The 20,408-nt window shown below is 42.1% G+C and overlaps 1 protein-coding gene across 1 annotated transcript in view; it reads right to left on the minus strand.

The window, feature by feature from the left end:
- Positions 1–19,943, minus strand: part of myo15aa (myosin XVAa) — a 41,418-nt gene extending 21,475 nt beyond the window's left edge. Inside the window, exons 1-25 of the mRNA XM_071518926.1 lie at positions 19,861–19,943; positions 19,289–19,352; positions 19,000–19,109; positions 18,469–18,543; positions 14,363–14,453; positions 14,170–14,175; positions 13,157–13,260; positions 12,972–13,035; positions 12,642–12,755; positions 11,977–12,138; positions 11,688–11,801; positions 6,412–6,470; positions 5,683–5,806; positions 5,358–5,453; positions 5,122–5,253; positions 4,851–4,976; positions 4,572–4,649; positions 4,211–4,368; positions 3,759–3,804; positions 3,541–3,665; positions 2,372–2,489; positions 2,008–2,183; positions 1,344–1,428; positions 1,026–1,079; positions 788–869 (exon numbers count right to left, since the gene is read on the minus strand). Coding sequence (XP_071375027.1) covers positions 788–869; positions 1,026–1,079; positions 1,344–1,428; positions 2,008–2,183; positions 2,372–2,489; positions 3,541–3,665; positions 3,759–3,804; positions 4,211–4,368; positions 4,572–4,649; positions 4,851–4,976; positions 5,122–5,253; positions 5,358–5,453; positions 5,683–5,806; positions 6,412–6,470; positions 11,688–11,801; positions 11,977–12,138; positions 12,642–12,755; positions 12,972–13,035; positions 13,157–13,260; positions 14,170–14,175; positions 14,363–14,453; positions 18,469–18,543; positions 19,000–19,109; positions 19,289–19,352; positions 19,861–19,943 — 2,446 coding nt within the window. The remainder of the gene's footprint in view (positions 1–787; positions 870–1,025; positions 1,080–1,343; positions 1,429–2,007; positions 2,184–2,371; positions 2,490–3,540; positions 3,666–3,758; positions 3,805–4,210; positions 4,369–4,571; positions 4,650–4,850; positions 4,977–5,121; positions 5,254–5,357; positions 5,454–5,682; positions 5,807–6,411; positions 6,471–11,687; positions 11,802–11,976; positions 12,139–12,641; positions 12,756–12,971; positions 13,036–13,156; positions 13,261–14,169; positions 14,176–14,362; positions 14,454–18,468; positions 18,544–18,999; positions 19,110–19,288; positions 19,353–19,860) is intronic.
- Between the last annotated feature and the right edge of the window lie 465 nt (positions 19,944–20,408).

The following is a 20,408-nucleotide window of genomic DNA, read 5'->3' on the forward strand; positions in this document are numbered from 1 at the left end:
CAACCCCAGTGGGAACACGGCCATTAGAAACAAGGTTGAACTGTGATGGGTCAACCACCATCAGAACATAGCCATTAGATGCAGGGTTGAACTGTGATTGGTCAACCTCCATGGGAACACAGCCACTAGATGTCTGGGTGAACTGTGATTGGTCAACCGCCAATAGAACACAGCCATTAGACGCCAGGTTGAACTGTAATTGGTCAACCTCCAACCTAACCCTAACCCTCCCACCTCCCATGGCAGGTTAGCCCACATCATATAATAAAATACAGAATAAAATGGTGAAAAAAATATAGAATACAACATATAATAAAATCAACAAAAATATAATGTAAAGATCCAAATACCAAAAAAAAGTATAGCCTAATAAAACACAGAGCAATAAATATGATATGAGGGGAAACAAATGCATAAAAAGTGGTAATGACTATATTTTTGAGGGTGAATACGCTGCAAATGCTGCCCTGCGACATGTCCATCAAATGCCCCTTGGAAATCGTGAACTTATTGTAGCAATAATGCATGACAGGACAGTTTTTGCTGGGATCATGGGTACAATGTCAATATGCCTACTGTAGGTATGAAGTGAAGCTGATAGCATCAGCAGCATACAAGTCCCCATGATCACAGTCGAGAGTGCTCAAGGGTCTAATGGATTCCATCAAGGTGGCGTACATAATAATATAAGGAGAATGATCAGCATTGTTGGAAAGTGGCTTTGCTGAAACTACCATTGTATAACATAACACACACACACACACAGACACACACAGTCATTACACACCTCCTGCTGCCTGCAGCAAGGCCCCCAGCTCTGCAGGGATCGGCAGGTGTGTGACATTAACCACCTCCCTCTTGGTCAGCTCCTAGAAGAGAAGGGCGTGGGAAGCCATTACTGCTTTTATTTGTTCTGCAAAGTCAATTACATCCGTCCATCTATCCGTCAAAAAGTTTCCCTTCAAAGCTCAGTACCAACCTATACCGGCTGGGACCTTGTAAATCCCTACAAGTTCGCTTCTTACCATCTCTCTCCTCCTCTTCTCCGCCTCAATCCTCCTCCGGCCTTCTAGCCTGAGCTGCAAACAGATCACAGCAACCACATACTGAACATTTTCCTCATGAGTTCACTGCAGAACCATAGAAATGACAAAGTACTAGGACCAAATCTAGGACACTAAGACCAAAATTGTGCAATTTTTTGATGTAGCTGAATATTTTCTACAGTACAGCATACACAATGAGTGATTTCCGTAGGCATGAAAGTGGGTTGTATCCCCTTACTTAAGTCAAAATATGAAAGAATAGAAAACATCCTCCTTTTTGAAGCAGTTTCGATGTACCTTGATGTATCTCTTGCGGTTGATGTACATGTGGACGAGAGAGCGGAACCGGACCAGGCTCTCCCTCATCCTCACATAGCGCTTCCTAGAGGACAGAGAGATGGGGTTGTCAGCTATATAGACTTCAACTTGCTGTTAACACGTTTAATTCTAATAATAATACCATTCCCTAAGAAAATTCTAGTTTATCTATGTTCTGCCTAAAAAGATAGAGATAATTACTGAATATGCCTATCCTTTATTGTACCTTATTCATCTGTATAGTACCTTATTTTATCCTGGACTATTATAATATGCTTTGGCAACACACAAAACTACCTCAATACTATCTAATGGTGCTGATGCATGCTAGTACAAGTGAAGAGTTTCATTTCAAAACGCTAGGTATATTCATTTTGTGGGGAAGAAATCATCACCTTAACTTTATCATTCAACAATTAGAGAGAAGGTACCCACTGTCCTTTAAAAAGCACCATCATGTGTAAGTATAATAATACATAATACAATTATATAGTATAATTTGTCTGCCAATCAATCATCTTGTAAGAGTAGGTGTCACATTTTTTCAGTAGATTCAGGTAGATATCGTTTTCCAGCTAAACTCTTCCATTACAAATCGGTTAAAAGGTGAGACACAGGCCATACTCGCGTACTGATGTCATACCTGGTGAGGAAGCCTCGACACTGCGCCTGCAGCCCGACGATCTTCCATCGGAACGCCAGGAAGCGTGACCGGACGAAGTACATGCGGGTGTAGCGCTGCAGGGTGAGGGCAGCGAGGTGACGGGAGCGCTCCCGCTTACACTCCAGCAGCTGGTAGATGTCCTCCTTCAGAAACAGCTGCCATCCACACGCACACACACACACACACACACATACAGGAGGTCAAAAATTGGAGATACAGCCAAACTCACCCACAACCCAATTCTCACTCAACACCACAACACCACAATTTACTTGCTGTATTGCTGGTTTACTTTCATTTGTGAAAAGATAAGTGTGATGAAACAGGCAGAGGAGAATCTCACCTTGGTGACTCCGACAGCGAAGGCTCCTGGTCTGAGTGGACACAGTTTGCTCAACAATATCACACAGTTCTCTCCATTTGGTGCCGGAAGCTCCTGTAACCCCACCAGGGACTTATACCTGCCGATAACACACACACACACACACACAAGCATCCGGATACTGTACGTTTAAACATAAGAGCTATTAGAGATGAATATTCCACAAGATCCTTGGATGTATTTTTGGGTTTTGGCGCCATCTTCGGTGCTAAGCTGTCATTGCTGTGGTGTTTCTGCACTGCACTTCCAAGTGATTCCAGTGTGTCCAGTACTGTGACGTCTTTCTCCTTGATGTTTCTGTTGATGCAGTTTGAGTTTCTCTTTTCTTTGTCTGTTCAGCCATGGTGGCTATCACTGCTCATGCTAACTACCCAGTTATTCTTCTATTCAGTACAAACAAACCACTGTTGCTGCTGCTGGAAACATAAGATACATCACATCCTGTGCAGCAGAGGATTTTTCCCAGGTAAAACCTACTCAACACTGGGTGTTTAGAACAGCAAAAGTAAAAGCTTTCATGAACTCACTATAGGTTGAACCACTGTAGTGTTATATCAATTAACAAAAAGTAGCAAAATTAACATTTATTTACATGAAAATGTCACAGATTATAACTTTAACATTTGATCACTTCTGGTATAGTACAGAAACACAGGATTATAAAAGCATACACTGCAATCAATAGATATGGATGGATTTAATATTAATAATGTGGCTGTGAATTTTCCAGTGTTGAGAAGTTCTTCTTTATAAAAACCAGTGTTAGCAGAGCAGGAAGGGCAGGGAATGGCAGAATAATAGGAATAATAGGATCTCTATCCCTCTGGATCCTGATAATATGTATGCTATCAATATGTGCGTGTGCTGTGTGTGTGTAACACCTGGTGATATGGTTCCTTCTGTGTAAACTCCCTCCTAACTTTAAATCCCCCTGCTTCATCATTAGATCCTTCTCATTCAGCAAGCGTGGATAAGACAGAGTGTATTTAACCGCTGTGGTTACGTGATGCTGGTGAACAGAGGGTTCACGGTTCGAGCCAGGCCAAAGGTAAGCACCGGACGCGAAGCGCCTGCCAATGGCCACTGATTAACACTTGCATTACACATGCATGCGGAAGTGTGTGTGTTACCTGAACAGGAAGACGTCGAATGGCAGCCGGACAGGATATCCCTCTCTGCGGATCCTAATGGTCTCCAAGACACCAGAGTGTCGCAGCTGGCCGCTGACCAGTTCACTCTCAAACACACCTGGTTCCTACACACACAAACGTACATGTAAACAGATTGAAAACATACATACATACAGATCAGTGTCATCTAGAGAATAATAGGTTGTGTGACCACCTACCTTGTTGTTGTTTGGCTTAATACAGCGAACAAAAAAAGGGTTACACCTGAAAGAGAAGAAGATAAATTAATAAAATTGATGAAAAAATGTATTGTCAGCATCTATCCTCTGCCTTTCTTTCTTTCTTTCTTTCTTTCTTTCTTTCAAATTCAAACTTCTAACTGAAGAATTTATTTTCAATATGCTAAACATCCATCTTGGAAATAAATCCATTTCTGACATTCATCATTCATTATCTCAAAAATATGGAGGAACTGGTCTGTAATTTTGTCAACCCAGCACCTAAGTTACATATTCTTAAGTTAAGTACCATAACGTTTTTGTGTCACGTTTTTGAAATGGTGGATATCTCAATATGGAACAAAATAATTTCTGTTCTTTCTGTTTTGTTCTCATCCATCTCTCTCTCTCTCTGTCTCTCTGTCTCTCTGTCTCTCTCTCTCTCTCCTCACCTCTCCATCTTCTCCACCAGCTCCAGTAGGGACAGCTGGAACTTGGTGCTGACGGTGGGAGCTTGGTATCTTCTGGTGACGGTGCTGCTCTTCCTCACGTGACCCCCCCTCTGCTGACCCATGACCTCTGCGTGAACCAGGAAGAGGTTTGACACCATCTGGACACACACACACACACACACACACACACACACACACACACACACACAGGTTCACATGCACATGTATACACACAGTGATTTCTTATGATGCAATACACAACATTAAAGATGCAGTGAGGTTATTAGATGATTAGATTATCTTCAAGGGTAACATGGCCTTCTGTCTATATGTTTGTCTACAGATGCTGCTCTCCTCTCACCTTGTTCTTGCTCTGGATGAACAGGTCCAGAACATCCTGTCGGACCTGGTCGTAGTTCTTATCCAGGAACTTGTAGACCTGAGGATTTCAAAGCAGCATCAACATCACAAATAAATGGAAAACCTTCCACGGAGCAGTAGAGGATTCCTTCTCTTCCGGCTTCTTTGCGAAATGAAAAGACTTAGCTTTGTAAATGCAATGTAAATTTAGCATAATAAGCTTTGAGGTACCCGTGGTGCAAATAAAATCCAAGCAATCAGCCAATCAGCAGCTGCGTACCTGGTAGGTGACCCGGCCAGCAAAGTGCTTGATGGTGAACTCTGGGAGGGGCATCTTTGGCTTCTCGTACAGTGGGTTGCTGCCATGGTGATAGTGACACTTTTGGAGGAAAGTGTGGTCTGTTGCCTGGCAACAAAGCAACAACCTATCGATCAACAATGGCCAAACTCCATTCAGGGACTATGCAGAGTCTAAATTACACTTTAATCTGTGTGTGTAAAGCACGTGTGTGCATGTGTGCATGTGTAGGTCTCCCCTCTCCCTTCCCCACCTGAGGGAAACAGCTCTGGTCATCCAGGATCCTCAGTATCCCATGAGGCTTAGCGGCGATGAGGTCGATGCAGGGCTGGTTGTCGCTGAATAGGATGTCCTGCCAGGGGATCTGTTCCCTGCTGTACTCCTCCTGTATGGGAATAAAGTACAATACAATGTAATGTAACAGTGAAGTGTGCGTGTGTGTGCGCGCGCACGTGTGTGCACGTGTCCGTAGGTATGGCGCCGACTCACCTGTTCTTCCCTGAACACGATCCTGTTGAAGAAGAACTGCAGGTACTCGTTTGCATAATTGATGCAAAGCTGCTCAAAGCTGTTGAAGGCCAGATCCTGTTGTTCCCACGCACGCACGCACACACACACACACACACACACACACACACACATAGCTGGTGATTCTTTATGTCTCATCTTCATCTCTGAAGAGTGATTATTCTGGAGTCTCTCTCTACTGTGTAATACAAGAAAGCAGTGATACGGCACTGGAGAGACAGGTGCCAGGATGATAGGATTTTCGCTCACTGCTCCAAAAGTTACGTTATCGGCTGTGGATCTTTACCTCAAATCCGTAAATGTCCAGTATGGAGATGGAGAGGGTGTGTTGGCTGGGGTAAACCTGGGCGTTGATCCTCTCTGTTAACCAGTGGAAGAGCAGCGAGTACAGGATCTTGGCAACAGCATCTCTGGATGGCAGTTTTACATGTATTGACAGACAGAATGTGGGATAGGAAGAAGGATAGAGGATTGGAAAAATGAGAGCGATAGGAGAGGAACTGAAAACATTGAATTGAAAATGAATACCTCTCCATGTCACAGCTCACATTTATTATTGTTATACATTCTCTGCGTGTCATCACAGGTTAAGGAGCAGGACAAAGTCTCTTTCTGGCTATTGATACAGTGAAGAGGAAGAGGAGCAGTGAAGAGGAGGTGGGGCTAAGTGGGAAAAGCACACTAGTGGGGTACGCACTTGTCCCCCTCCTCCAAATTATAAGCCAAATGTAAACACCTTGCATTTTTCTTAGCCTATCATGATGTCAGCCATGTCAACTGTTACATAATTGGCTGCCTTCACTGTCAACAAACGGTAAGAAGATGGTAAGAATTAATAATTTTGTAATGTTAACAGGCAGAAAGAGAGTTAACTGTAACCAACAAATACCCAGATGTTCCATTTCTATCTATGAGAAACACCGGTGAATGTACACAAACACATTTTTAATAGGAATAACATATGAAAACAACAAAAAACTCGCAGTGCATGTTGGGTATTGTAGTTGTCTCTCACCTGGCATCAACAGCACTTTCCACAGTCAGTGGGGTGTAGATCTTCTCTCTCATCGTCTCCTGTGGAGAGCAGGGCGGGTTAAACAATACCAGCACCATTTGCATTGATCACTATGTCACAAGACACTTTCTATAGAGCAAGGGTTAAAGATTTCGCCATCCGGGTGCCTAGGCTTAGGAACACCCTGCCCAGAGAAACTAAGGCTAGCCAAAATTAGTATCATCTTTTAAATCTCTCTTCAAAACGTACCTTTGTGTACAGGTTTTTGCATGATGTCCTGTTTTGTCCCTCTGGTTTTATGTTTTATTTCATATTTTACAAGTTATGTAACTCTTTTATTCTCGATCCTAGAGGTCTCTCTCCCTCTCCTCCTCCGATCCGGATCTTAAATTTCTATTCAGTTGTTTAATTGCTTTTTGTTTTGCTATTTCTGCTATCTTTTGTTGTCTATTGTAGTGATTCTGTAGAGCAAATAACGTTATTATTCCTATTCTATTCAGCCCCAAGATGGTGAGTCTTGTTCTTCCACCTGGTTTGAAATTAACATGATGTCGTACTCTTATTTTGTAGGAACCCAACCTGTTACTGGTGACAAACAGACAAAAAGTCTCTCCATCACAAAGTCAGCTACAACTGTGCATCCTTGAGACAATTTGACCTTTTCACTTCTTCCTTGCAAGCTAACACTCCAGCTCAGGTACAGTATGTGTGATACTTGCATAATCGCAGCTCATTACCACATATTCTGTTACACTCCAATTAAAGTGTTAAAGGAATTAAAGCGATCCTGTGTCTTCAATGGGAAGAGCATGGCACCAACACTGCCAAGGTGAGGAGTTCAAATCCCATTGGGAAAATATATACACTTACGGTACTGATGGGCGGCTTGGATAAAAGTGTCAAATTGTATATGACAAACCTAAGTATAATGCCTTTCTTTTGTCTTCCTCACTTCTTTTCCTTTACTAATCCCTCCCCCCTCTCTCGTCTCCTCCTTTCCTTCTCTCCTGCCTTCCTACCCTCTCCCCCTTCCCTTTCTTCTTCTACTCTTGTATTCATTGACGCAAGTGTCTGGGTCTTAGGGTCCGATCAGATAAAGAATGCTTTGCGACTTGAGCCCTTCTCTTCACCAAATGCACTAGATCATCAAACACACACACACACACACACATGCACACACACACCTCTTCCAGTAAGAGGAAATGACTGGGCACTACTTCTCCTGTTACATAGGAACCATAGGAGCCACCTCTCTAATTAGAAACTCAATTATACAAAAGGGCCTTGCTTAGTGTATATGTATGTGCGTACGTGACAGACATAAGGCGTGCCATGATTAGATGCACTTTAAATGTATTCCTCCCTTCTCTCTCCCTCTCCCTCTCTGTCTCTTTCTCTCTGTCATCACCCTCATTCCTTGACAGAAGCATCACAACACTGTCAGGACAGCTGGAATCTGCTTCTTCTACTCAGGAACACAGGATATTACACAATCAGAATGGGATCCATAGAAGAATGTGGATGGATAAGAAATGAGAAGAGGAGAGGTAGGAGCAACTGCAAAAAGGATGATTTTTATGGCATTTTTGTTGTTTCTTTAGCTGCTATGTAGTAGATGGAGTGACAAGAGAGATGGGAAATACAGAGGATGACAAACTACAACCTGGATTGGATTAAAACCTGCAACATTGTCAATACATCCCACACATCTCAATATACCTGACCCCTCTGGGCCATCAGGACGTCCTGCAGCTAGAAAGGATTAATGCAGCCAGGATTTTGGTTTGTTTGTTGTTTGTTTTTGTGATACTCCATCGATTCCTGCAGGGAAAATTCCTGTTTTGCTTGCCCCCCTCAACAGGGAGGTCAAAGGTCAGGCTCAGCTACAAACCAGCGCCCCTGGAGCTGGAAGGGATTCTCGCTCAAGGACACTTCAGCAGAGTGGATGTTTGCTGTCATGGGGAATTGAAGGATAGTCTTCCTACTCAGAAAAGGTCAGGACCAACGTGTGCCATAGCTATCGATGAGTATAATGTTATAATGATGCAAGGGAGGTTATAGTCAGTTCCGGGAGGTTTCTGTCTCATCACCCTTGCAATATTTTTTGTAAATCGAATGGAATTCCCTCTCTAGACAAGCGCCCCGTTAACGACGACGCCTCCTCACATACCACCAGGAGACTCTGCCTGAAGCAAAGGAGCACAACTCAAGGATTCATTCATTTTGTGTGGATGTGAGAGCGGCATCTCCTCTACTGATTTAATAAAGGAGACCAAGACAAAGACAAAGAGACAAAGAGAAGCCAGTAAATGGAGAAGGACGAGCCATGCTGTTGGAGACTACAGTACGCAGTGATGTTATCTACAACTGTTTTTTTAAGTGCTTACTGGTGGTGGTTATTAAAGTTCCCAGTCTGCAGCTGTGTCAGCTAATGGGATGGATCAAGATAAAAGGAAAAAGCCTGGTGGCGACGGACATCAGGACACAAAATCACATGGAAATCATAATGGAAACTAGAAGGGCACTCGGAGAGCGCAGACCTCCGCCAAGGTTCGTGCTATTATTGCTTGTTTGTGAGTCGGATCCGGATCCGCTCCAAAATTTAATGGGTTCTTCCTTGGCCCATGCTACACCCTTCCATGAAATTTCGTGACAATCGGGCCAGTAGTTTTTCCATAATCCTACTAACAGACAAACAAACAGACAAACAAACAAATGGCACCGAAAACATAACCTCCTTGGCGGAGGTAATAATGAAGGTGGGGCAAGAAAACATGAATTTCTATTAGCAATTGTGTGTCCAAACCTTAACTCTTGAAAACATTACACTAATGAGTTATATCCCTGAGGGCAAGAAAAGATAGCGATGCATAGCAGCTGGAAGCATAAAAATTGAAATGCAAACAAAAACAAAGTAAAAGGTCACATCCCTGAGGCTAGTGTGCTTGCTACTGCTGCGTGCTGCTATTCATGAGAGGCTAAACGATCCACTACACCAGACTGTAAACAAAAGGGGTCAAGGGATGCCCTCCCTGCCAGAATAACATATTTCTCTAGCAAGTGTGTAAGCACTATGTATGTGAGTGTGTGTGTGTGTGTGTATGTATGCCTGTGTATGTGTGTATGTATTAGGGTTGGGATGATATGCTTGTATCACGATACGATTCCATATGCAATATGGGCTTCACAATTCGATACAACCACGATACGATGCAATAAATAAAAGTTCAATGACAATAAAGTCTGCACAAATCTTTCTGGCAATGGCATTGGCTTGCTAGAATGTAAACAACAATGTAAAAATGTCATTACAAAGTGCAGATAATATAATTTGGATGGAGAGCTTGTGAAATTGTGATGGTCAAGCGTCTCATTTGTGAGTACTACAGCAGAATAGCTGGAGCTAATATCACCATTCATTTTTCTGCCCCATTGCTTATCTGTCACATTTCTGTATAGACCTTTTTCACAGCAGCCATTTTGACGTGTCATAGCAGGGTAAACACAGGTGTAACTAATAACATTAATGATGGCCCTGGCACTGGAACACTTAAATGAAATGGAACCATCATTAATGTTATTAGTTACACCTGTGTTTACCATGCTATGACACGTCAAAATGGCTGCTGTGAAAAAGGTCTATTGCGAATTGCTGAATTTCGATATATTGTCCCATCCCTAGTATGTATTTCCAGTCTGCCTGCTTGTTTGTGTGTGTGTGTCTGTGTATGTGCATGTAACAGTGTAACACAGTACGTGATATGCCCAACTAACCGATGTAGGAAAGCCGACTTATTACAGTCACATATGTAGTTACATTATTAGTAATTAACGTGATACCTTATAATGTCACCTGTGATTGTTTTATAAGGCGATTCTGTTACCGCAGAGAAACAGAATCAGGATGTGGATTCATCAAGTGTCACGCAGCGGGTCGACTCGGCTCTACATGAGGTCAGATTTGAGATTTGTCTTTCAAATCATAATGAATGAATGAGGTCACAGGTTAGCAGTGAGACACTTGACACATACAGGAACAGGTAACTGAAATCCGAGACACTGTACTGACAGGCCGATGTCTAAACCGGAATGGAAGAGGTGTCAAGGCGGATTAAGCAACACCTTGCTTCCATTGTTGGGAAGAAGAAGCATGTTGCAGTTTTTTCATATTATAAGACTTTGAGTTCAACAAATACACCAAGTTGTTAGGAGATCGGTCCTTTGGTCAACTTTCCTTTTAAGTGACGTGAATCTAGACACCAAAATCATCCATGTGTCCCCTGTAGATCATTGCTCAATACAAAACATTTTAGCATAAACAATGTTGAGTGATAGTAAGCCACTAGCATTATCCAAAGTAAGAGGACAGACCTTTTAGTAATAAAAAGTTGGTAGCGTTTTCTCCAGGTTTAGTTTTGGAACTATTTTAGGTGAGTAACCATGTATTCATCCACTGCAGTGATTCTTGTGATTTTAGCTCTCCCATCGCCCATCACCTTCACTTCCTATAGAAACAGGAAAAGTAGTCCCTGGAAGTTCAAAACAGTATGCTATTTTTGTATCATATTCCATGTAAATTTTATCATTCTCCCACACAAAACTGCCGGACTTGCCCACCTGTCATTTGAGATTACTTACCTTTTAGATTTGGGGCTGCTCCAAGTTGTCATTTTCTCACTTTTGATACAATGATAGTCACCTACAATCACTCAACACAGTGCATGCTAAACAGTTAGCATGGAGCATCAGAGCGAACAATCTACCAGGGACACATGGATGATTTCAGAGTTTATGCTCTCCTCACTTAATGGATGAGTTGGCCAATCTCCCAAAAACTTGGTGTATTCCTTTAAGGCAGTGCAAGTTCGGGGTGGCATAGGGACACAGCCAGCCTGGCTAGTGAAGGTCCCTACAGCGTCCACCAGAGGGAGCCAGGCAGAGAGACAAGAACACCTCTCCCTCTCTCTCCCTTTCTTTCTCTCACTCTCTGTGTGGGGATCAACCGCTGGGTCTCTTTTGTGTCGAGGCAAACGACACTGAAGGCGATACAGTAGCTTGTAACATCAGCATATATGTGTGTGTGTGTGTGTGAGAGAGAGAGAGAGAGAGAGCGAGAGAGTTGGCACATTGCCCTATTACCTGCCTGTTACCTTTAGGTTGACTTGAGGTCACACCTGGCTATAAATGTATGGAGAGTGAATGATGACATGACAGAGAAATTTACCTGTGCAGAAACAAAGTATTCACACACACACACACACACAGTTGATACTGACTGTGACTTTGAAGGTGATGGATTTCTGTAGTCCCTCTGGTGAGATCTGCAGCAGCTCTGCCACCACTCTGATCTCCTGAGCACTCACTACTGATGCCACCTCCTGGCCATCAGCCTGTAGTACAGCACCGAGAGAGAGAGAGAGAGAGAGAGAGAGAGAGAGAGAGAGAAAGGATGAGAAAGCAAGACAGAGGGTGAGTTAAGGAGCTTGTACTAAAAGGTTTGTGTTAGGAAAGATGAAAGATGCTAAAAGATAAAAAGAGAAAGAATCATAACAGAGGTAACGTTACCTCATATCTCTGAAAGTAGACGTTGCCCAGGTGCAGTATGGAAGAGAGAACTCTATAGATGGCTGACTGGTCATCAGAGGTGAAGTGGAGGATCTCCATGGCAGCCTGCAGACGCAGGAAGTCCTCTGCGTCATTCTTCCCTGTTATCCCACAGTTCCCTCCCTGCATGGTAAGAGAGAAAGAGTGCAGTGGTTAGGACAGGTGAAGTGTAATATCCTAATGTGATCTGCATCGCAATATGAGTGGCCTGAAAAGTCATTCTCACAACTTACTTTTTTGGAGTGATTTTTAGGGCTTTCCCTTTGACTCCTACAGTTTTAGCAATCACATTACCATTTTTTTTAAACAAACCTAATACATGCTATCTAGGCTAGATTCCAATAGCTAGCTAGTGGGCCAAATATATTAGCCTACCTTAAAATGTGAACCTATATTCCTCAATTGTTGATATCCATTAATTTCTCATACGTTTTTCAGTGGGATATCTTACACATTTTGGTACAATTTTGGTAGGACAGAGCTGGGTTGTACTCGCTCTTCCAAGTAGAGTTTCCCACCTTGAGTGTGAAAAAAATGGCCACCGTAGAAATAAGATCTACTAGTGTTAAAGTAACTCCTAAAGATGTGGTGGAGGATATTTCCATTGTGTTGCACTGATCCTCTACCTGGTTGAGGTAATAGTAGGTTTCAGCCCCTTGAAGATAGAAGGCCTGTTTCTGCTGCGAGGAAAGACCTGCCAGCATCTCATAGAAGATATGATAGTTCCTCTCATCTTTGGCCTACAAGGGGAAACACACATATACATCAACACACCCATATATATATCTATAACAGTAAAAGATATAAAGTGTAAATGGTATTTCCTCTCATTTTTACCCTGGAGATGAAACACAGACAATATCTATAAAAACAAAAAGGCAGTGCAGTACATAAAAACATAGGAGCGTTCCTCAGTGTGTTCGAAGTGTGTGTGTGTGTGTGGGTGTGTATGTTACCTGGAAGACGATACGGGACTTCTCTAGTAGATACTGAGAGGTTATGGCACCACAGATCACATCACTGGATAGAGAGAGAGCAGAGAGAGTGTAAACACAAAAGAGAGTAAAATTATAGAAAAGAAGATGATAGAAGCGAGATGGGAAAAGAGACCAACACCTTTCTGTATTTATTTCATACTCACTACTCCAGAAAGACCTCTATGTATTTCCCGAAGCGACTGGAATTATCATTCCGTACAGTTTTGGCATTTCCAAAAGATTCCAGGAGAGGCGCTGCCTCAAGAATCTACAGAGCATTCAAACGTACAATTAATCAACAATAATTATCAGCTCAGTGACAGATATGAAATGGAAATGGGTTAGCGAAACAAAAAACAAACCCTCACAAGCAGTTGAAAACTTCAAGCCAGAGTGAGTCTATTAATTGTCTCACCAATATCTAACCAGGATGGGAAAACATTGTCCCAAGCTGATGTTAAAATGTAACTTTTTTTGACATAAGCCTTTTTACCACCGTTGTTTGAAGAGTCTTTAAATGCAGGTCTGTAAGCTTAAATATTAAGATTGTTCTGTGTGTTTTACATTTTGCTTATGGCAAAAACAATTTAACACTAGCTTGAAATATTAAAGTCACAATGAAACAGCATTTTGAGAGCATCTTGCTTCCTTAATTTGATGTATATCCTGTTGAAACAGGATGTTGGGGCGGGACAGGGAGGGATCATTCAAAAGTGTAAACCAATGGGAGATCAGTTAGGGAGAGAAAGGCAGTTTTATTTGATGGGAGTGGATCGGCGGGATTGATCAAAATTATTATTGGTTGGAATTTGTATGTACGCCTACTGGTACAGCAGTAATGGGAATATGTTAATATATATATATATATATATATATATATATATATAGGTGTATGTTATTTTTCATTTCATTGTGACTTTAAGGACTTAAAGGAGTCTTTTCTGTGTCAAAATTCCAACTTTAGTCAAATGCCCATTTATGACACAACATTAGTTGCCCTGGACCCTGGTCGTCCAGATGATCTAAGGGATGTGATGACAGTTAATATAGCAAGGCAGAAAAATGAAAAACTCTGATGAGTATTGTCACACACCACAGCAAAACACGGCAATTCTTATGGCCATATGAAGATGAGTTGTAAAATGTAAAGCACAAGTCATGCAGGGAGCCCCACTACCTCAATCTGTACCCAGGGAGAGCCACCAGAGATACACAGACAGAAATACAGAGGCATTAGTCATTGTTCAAACGATCTACAATAGACACATTTGTATGTGTGTAAGCGTGTACATTTGCAAGTATACATCCATTCCTGTGAGCACTAGTTTGTGCATGGCAGCACATGTGTATGTATGTGTGTGTGTGTGTACCTGTTGGGCGACATTTTGTTTGTGGTGTATTGCTGCAAGGTAGCGAAGGACCAGTTTGGTGGCCTCTGTTTTCCCAGATCCACTCTCCCCACTGAAACACAGTAACACACAAACAGGATAGCCCCCATCAATATGACATTTCTTTTGCATGTTTTAATATGCAAGCAAATTGTGAGAACCAGTAGCTGATAGTCTATGCTTTTGTTGCACATTCAACAAAAGCATAAAAAGAGACGATTTCACATGACCTTTCCATTACTTTTGCAGACTATCTATACCAGTCATCCTCAAAGTCCGGACTCCGGTCCGGATCCGGACCGAACCACAACTGTCTCCGGACTCTGAGCAAATTATACTTTTCATATGTATTATTTGTATTATCTGCGAGACTTCGCCGCAACGCAACGAGTCAAAATTCTCCGCTTTCTCCACTGCAAGCAGCGCTCTGACTGCCTGACTGCTCCACTGTCTGTGTGAGGACGTCTACTCTGCTTTGGTTTGGTCCAATCACATTCAGCGTCCCGTCATCTCCATGACAGCGGTGGGTCGCGGACGCGACGTCATACTGTAGAGCCACACTTTTTTTTTCAAACTTTATTTTTACAAGAGAAGAGAACAAAGACCGGTGTAATGAAGTTGACAGCGCAGCTCGTTTCGTCAGCAGTTAGCTACTAGCCTAGATTTGGAACGTGAATCAATCTAAAATGGCGTGTTCAAAGGTGGCCAGCCTACAGCAGTGAGTCTGCATTCTCAACAATGAACACGGTGAAGAACGAGTACCGCAGCCGACTCACCCATGAACACTTGCATCAGTGTCTCTGCCTGGTCATCACACCTTTTGTGCCAAAGTTCAAAGTCTTGGCAGCAGACCAAAGGTGCCACTTCTCTCATTAAGCAACAGTGTTTGACACAATGTACAATAGTTCTGGACTTATTTGGACTTTGATTCTTAGGATGGTTTGATTCACCTTTGGTGGCTGGGTGTGTGAACCGGGTTTGGGGGATGGGGATAATGGGGAAATGGTGATTTGTAGCTTTAATTTAATTTAATTTAACATGTAATTTTATATTTTATTTAATTTAATTTTATATATTTTATATAATTTAATTTTATATTATATATATTTTATATTTAATTTTATATTATTAATTTAATAATTTAATTATAATTCGTTAAAAGCTTGACTGACCTTAATAAACGGACCTTTGTCTAATTGAAAATTTTCTTTGTGGACCTTTAAGATTTGTATTTGAGTACCCCTGATCTATACGGTCAATCCCAGGCACAAAGCTAATATTTCTTTAGCCCAGCAGCCATAGTGGCTGGGTGGAATCCAAAACTCCTACAAACCCAAAATTGATTTTTAGAATAGAAAATTTCCACATGATGGTTGATTACCTGTCAAAGCAGCTGGTAGAGTCAACAAGCTTACCAGCCACAGTCAAAATTTACTAGCATTTGGCTATAGTGGTTAGGGTTAATGTCCCATCCTGATCAATCCATGAAATAATAGAACAAATACAAACATATCCAAGTGTTTCTGAAACAATGGAGGCCCATAACAGTTTATGCACCTGCTTCTTTCTGGTCCCCTCACAGCAAAGGTACTAGTATGCTTTAATGATCCTGGTTCCAAAAGGCAGGACTAACTTATTCAGTTTGGCTGCCATGCTGAAAATATATTACAACCCATGCCCTACGTGATCAAAGCACTGGGTAATCCAGCTATTCTGATGGCAAACTGTTAGCTAATTAAGGCCGAAGTGTGAACATTATCCGCACTGTGAGCCCCACTCCAGAAGGCTTTTATTGATCACTTACGACAGACATTATTTGATCCTTCTCAGCTCCCCAGCTTGGTGCTTGTGGAATCATTGACTTAATTGACTGTCTATGTGAGACTGGGCTAATCTTGCATTAGGTAAGGCTTTGATTCCACTTTTCCGTTAAACCATCTGAAACGCTCTCACTCACACACACACACACACACGCACGCACGCACACACACATATACTTTACTCCGCACGAACCCCTCACCACTGCCAACAGCTTAACCCTAAATACCACCATTATGTCTGCTGGCCAAAGGGGGGCAGAGGTGTGTGTGTGTGTGTGTGTGTGTTTAGGGACATTGGCACCTTGACCACATTCCAGCATAAGGTTTCAACTGATGGTCTGGTTAGCCAAAAACCGGGCCATTACTGGTCACCGAACACCAGCCCTCAGTTACCCCTCAACATGCACACGCACGCACACACACACGCACACACACACACACACACACACACACACACACACACACTCAAACACACAAACAGTTTCACAGACACTCAGAGACACAAATGCACACACAAACACAATTACACAATTGATACACAAGAGTGCATGTGCACGCACAGACACACACACACACACTCACACACACACACACACACACACATGCTCGGACACAGACACACCACTGAGACATGATCTGCTCCTGGCCCAGACCTGGCTGGGCTTTCCTTACAGGTGTCTCCTTCCGAATACGGCTAGAGTGTTCCAGGTGTGTGTGTATGTGTGTGTGTGCGTATTTCATATGCATGTTTCTGAGTGTTTCTAAAAGTATGTGCCTATGCGCAAGTGTGTGGTTATATATGTGTACATGTGTATGTTTGCATAATGTGAACGCAAGTGTTTTCGCATTTGCTTATCTCTGTGTGTGTGTGTGTGTGTGTGTGCGCACTCCTCCAGGAGATCGGTTCTGACATGCAGCGAGGCGCCTGTGACAGATGGATGGAGCACGAGAGGAGTGAGGGATGGTTCTGGGTTAAGTTGGCTGGCCGGCGGACTACAGACAGACACTCATGAATTTACAAACACTATTCCAACTGGAGACGGAAACCTGACTGACTATCCAAGATGCTTCATGGACGCTGTGTTCAACAAGGTTAAATCATTACAGAACCTCCGAATGGGAATATTATACAATGTCATTTGATGCGGGATTGGATATCTCGAGGCTGCACATCATTTTCATGTAAAAATTCACGCGTCTTCTCAGCCCAAATCACAAAGCGGGGCTGCAACAGTGAAGAGCATCCCATCCCTTGTAATTGAGACCCTCTAACTTGCTCTACTTGTCTAAATTCAGGTGTAGAGTATGATTACTGGTTGGACATCTCGGCACACAAGAAGTGCCAAAACAAAACTTCACAGCCAAGTACAAAATTTCCTCCTAAACAGCAGCGAGCGAGCATTCCATTCAGGGAAAGTTGAATTCACCAATGATAGTTTCACCTGCTGTGAAAACTATCTGCAACCCCACTAACCACTAAGAAGAAATAATTTAAGTCTGAGGAGCGTGAAGTTTATTGACATCAGATTACGCAATTTCTGGGTACTGAAGTCCTTAAAACGTTCAAAAATTGAAACAGTTATCTACCACTTGGAGCCACCAAGTGTGAAGTTGACCAGTGCAGCCTATCCATGGTGGCCATTTTGAACTTTCGTCACACCCCAAGTAACTCCACCTGGAAGATTGGCTTATATATAAAACTAACATTACTTCATCACATACAGTAAGTGAGGACTATCTAGCAGTTAGTTACTAGCTAGCTAACTTGGCTGTAGTAGCTAGCTAGATTCTTGAGATCCATTCGTTTCTAATACATATTACAGTGGGGAATCTGTGAAATTATAAATGTCCAACATATGATGTGCATCTTGGTACACAAAAGTCAGGCAGAGCTGGGCTGTACTTGCTCTTCTGGGTAGTTTCCCAACCTGAGCGTGATATAAGTTCAAAATGGCCACCGTGGGAATAAAGTCTGTAGCCCATAGTCAGTTACCTGTCAGACCTGTCAATAACCTGTCAGACTGTAGTGACATTCAAACCGATCACTTATCCAGAAGGTAACAGTTGAAAACACATTAATTCAGTGAAATGCAACACTGAATAACCTTTGAATTTAAAAGGTTCTAGTTTCCTGTTCTTTGAGGCACTTACTAATTTCAGACAGTAACTCTGTTTACTTATTTTATTGTTGTGAGACTGATTCCATAAGTTATAGAGGAGGAAAAACACTGGTGAAAATAAGCAGATTATAGAGAGTCTGCCTCTTACCTGATTATTATGACCTGGTTGTGTTTGGCATCCATCATTTTGGAATAGGCAGCGTTTGCTATGGCAAACAAATGCCTGCAGGAGACAAAATAGCTGCATTAGGCTATCAGGAGTCTTGAGAAGAGAAAGCAATGCACTTGGCCCTAAATATTCATCCTCTCTCCTTCCTTCCTCCCTTCCTACCTACCTTAACTCAACCATTCTTTTCTTCCTTCCCTTCAACAATCATTCTTTCCTTCCTTCCTTCCTTTACTCCTTCCACCCTTTTTATCAGTTGTCTTTCATTGGAGGAAATGAGGAGTGTTGAAATAGGACACGATATGTAATTACTAATACTTTGTGATAAACATTAGTCCATATTGTGAAATTGAATCACGCAAAGTTAATAATTCTGTTGTGTTTTTTAAGATGCTGATGCTGTTATTTCTAGCTTTCATCTAGTTACTTTCCAACTGTCCCTGGCTTTCAGGATTATTAATGCATGGGTGAAACTGAATTTCTTATCGTAGTTAGAGAGTGAAGATGTCTTACGGGCGGGTCTCTCCCAGAGCGTGACCCTTGTAATGCAGCACCATGTCTGTCCCATAGATGTTGTACATCATGTAGGGGTTCACAGACACCAGAATACTACCTATGTATGTCTGAAAGAAAGTGAGGAATAGAAAGAAAGAGGGAGGGAGACAGAGAAAGAGAGGCAGAATTGTAAAATACACATACAAACACTCATATTCAACTCATTGTATAGATTTATAGAGTCAACAAATTCTCAATGCGGTCCTAAGGTGGCTATGTGTGTTGTGAGTGCTACTCAGATACTTACATAGATCAGCTCCCTCTCAAACCTTTGCCTCAGGTTTTGCAGGACAGCCCCTTCATGCATCTCCCTGGACACAGAAGCAAAAAGACAGAGGTATTTAAGGCTGTTAGAGAACTCAACAAGACCTCCGTATCAACAGTGACAATACCACAGTGACTCTTGTCCAAACTGCTAACAATCTCAAGCCTTAGTGCACTGCACTAAATCCAAATTTCACCTTTTAAGTCTCCTCCAGTGGCTGCCATTGGTTGTTCATATCAATTTCAAAACCCTATTGTTGGTGTACAAGGCTGCTAACTGAGACTGCAGTTTTTTAACTTAAAATTATGACTAGCCAAATAGAAAGGCTTTTTAAACTAATTTTCGGAGTGCCTTGGATCTCTCTTTTCCACGTTTTACTGTTGCACTCACTGTAAGTTGCTCTGGCAAAGAGTTTACTGTCTAAAATGTAAAATGTAATGTAAATGATGTGTAATGTAAATGACGTTCACAAGACTGATTATATAATGAGTTAAGCAAATTTGTGTGTGTGTGTGTGTGTGTGTGTGCGCGCACATGTGCTTTCTGCTACTTACTCTAGCTGTGTCATATCTTCCACTCCATCTTCCTCTCGTTGGTCCTGGTAAGCCATGGTGGGCAGGCTTCGGATTGAGTACATCTAAAATAGATACAAACATACTCAGGGCTGAGGAAATGATGGATGTATTGTACAATACACATTATACTCCAACACACAAGGGTTCATACATAAATACATGCACACATACACACTCACACATGGAAACACCCATTCTCTCTCTTTTGGATTATCTCAATCTTGACTGCAACAGTTAACAGAGCTCATGTTCTCCCTCCTCTCACCATATCTTTTACACAATTTACCCTATTCTGGACCTTGTGCTCACCACCCTGTAAACTCATTCCAGTCATATTTTCTGCTTTCACAAAACCCTTGTACACATTGCCAGGTTACCTTAATAAGATAGCACCCCTCTGATTAGCCCTCCCTGCTGAAAACCAAGTCCTGCCCCAGGTTTCGACCCTTTTAAAACCAAAGCTTGATAGAATAGATTATAAATGCAAGATTACATAATTTCACAATACTTAATTTATAGTTCCCAAA

This window comes from Centroberyx affinis, unplaced genomic scaffold (assembly GCF_046629955.1).
Source record: "Centroberyx affinis isolate AG114_WGS23_722 - 3 ecotype Tasmania unplaced genomic scaffold, CSIRO-AGI_Caff_v1 ptg000645l_1, whole genome shotgun sequence".
NCBI classification, from domain to species: Eukaryota; Metazoa; Chordata; class Actinopteri; order Beryciformes; family Berycidae; genus Centroberyx; species Centroberyx affinis.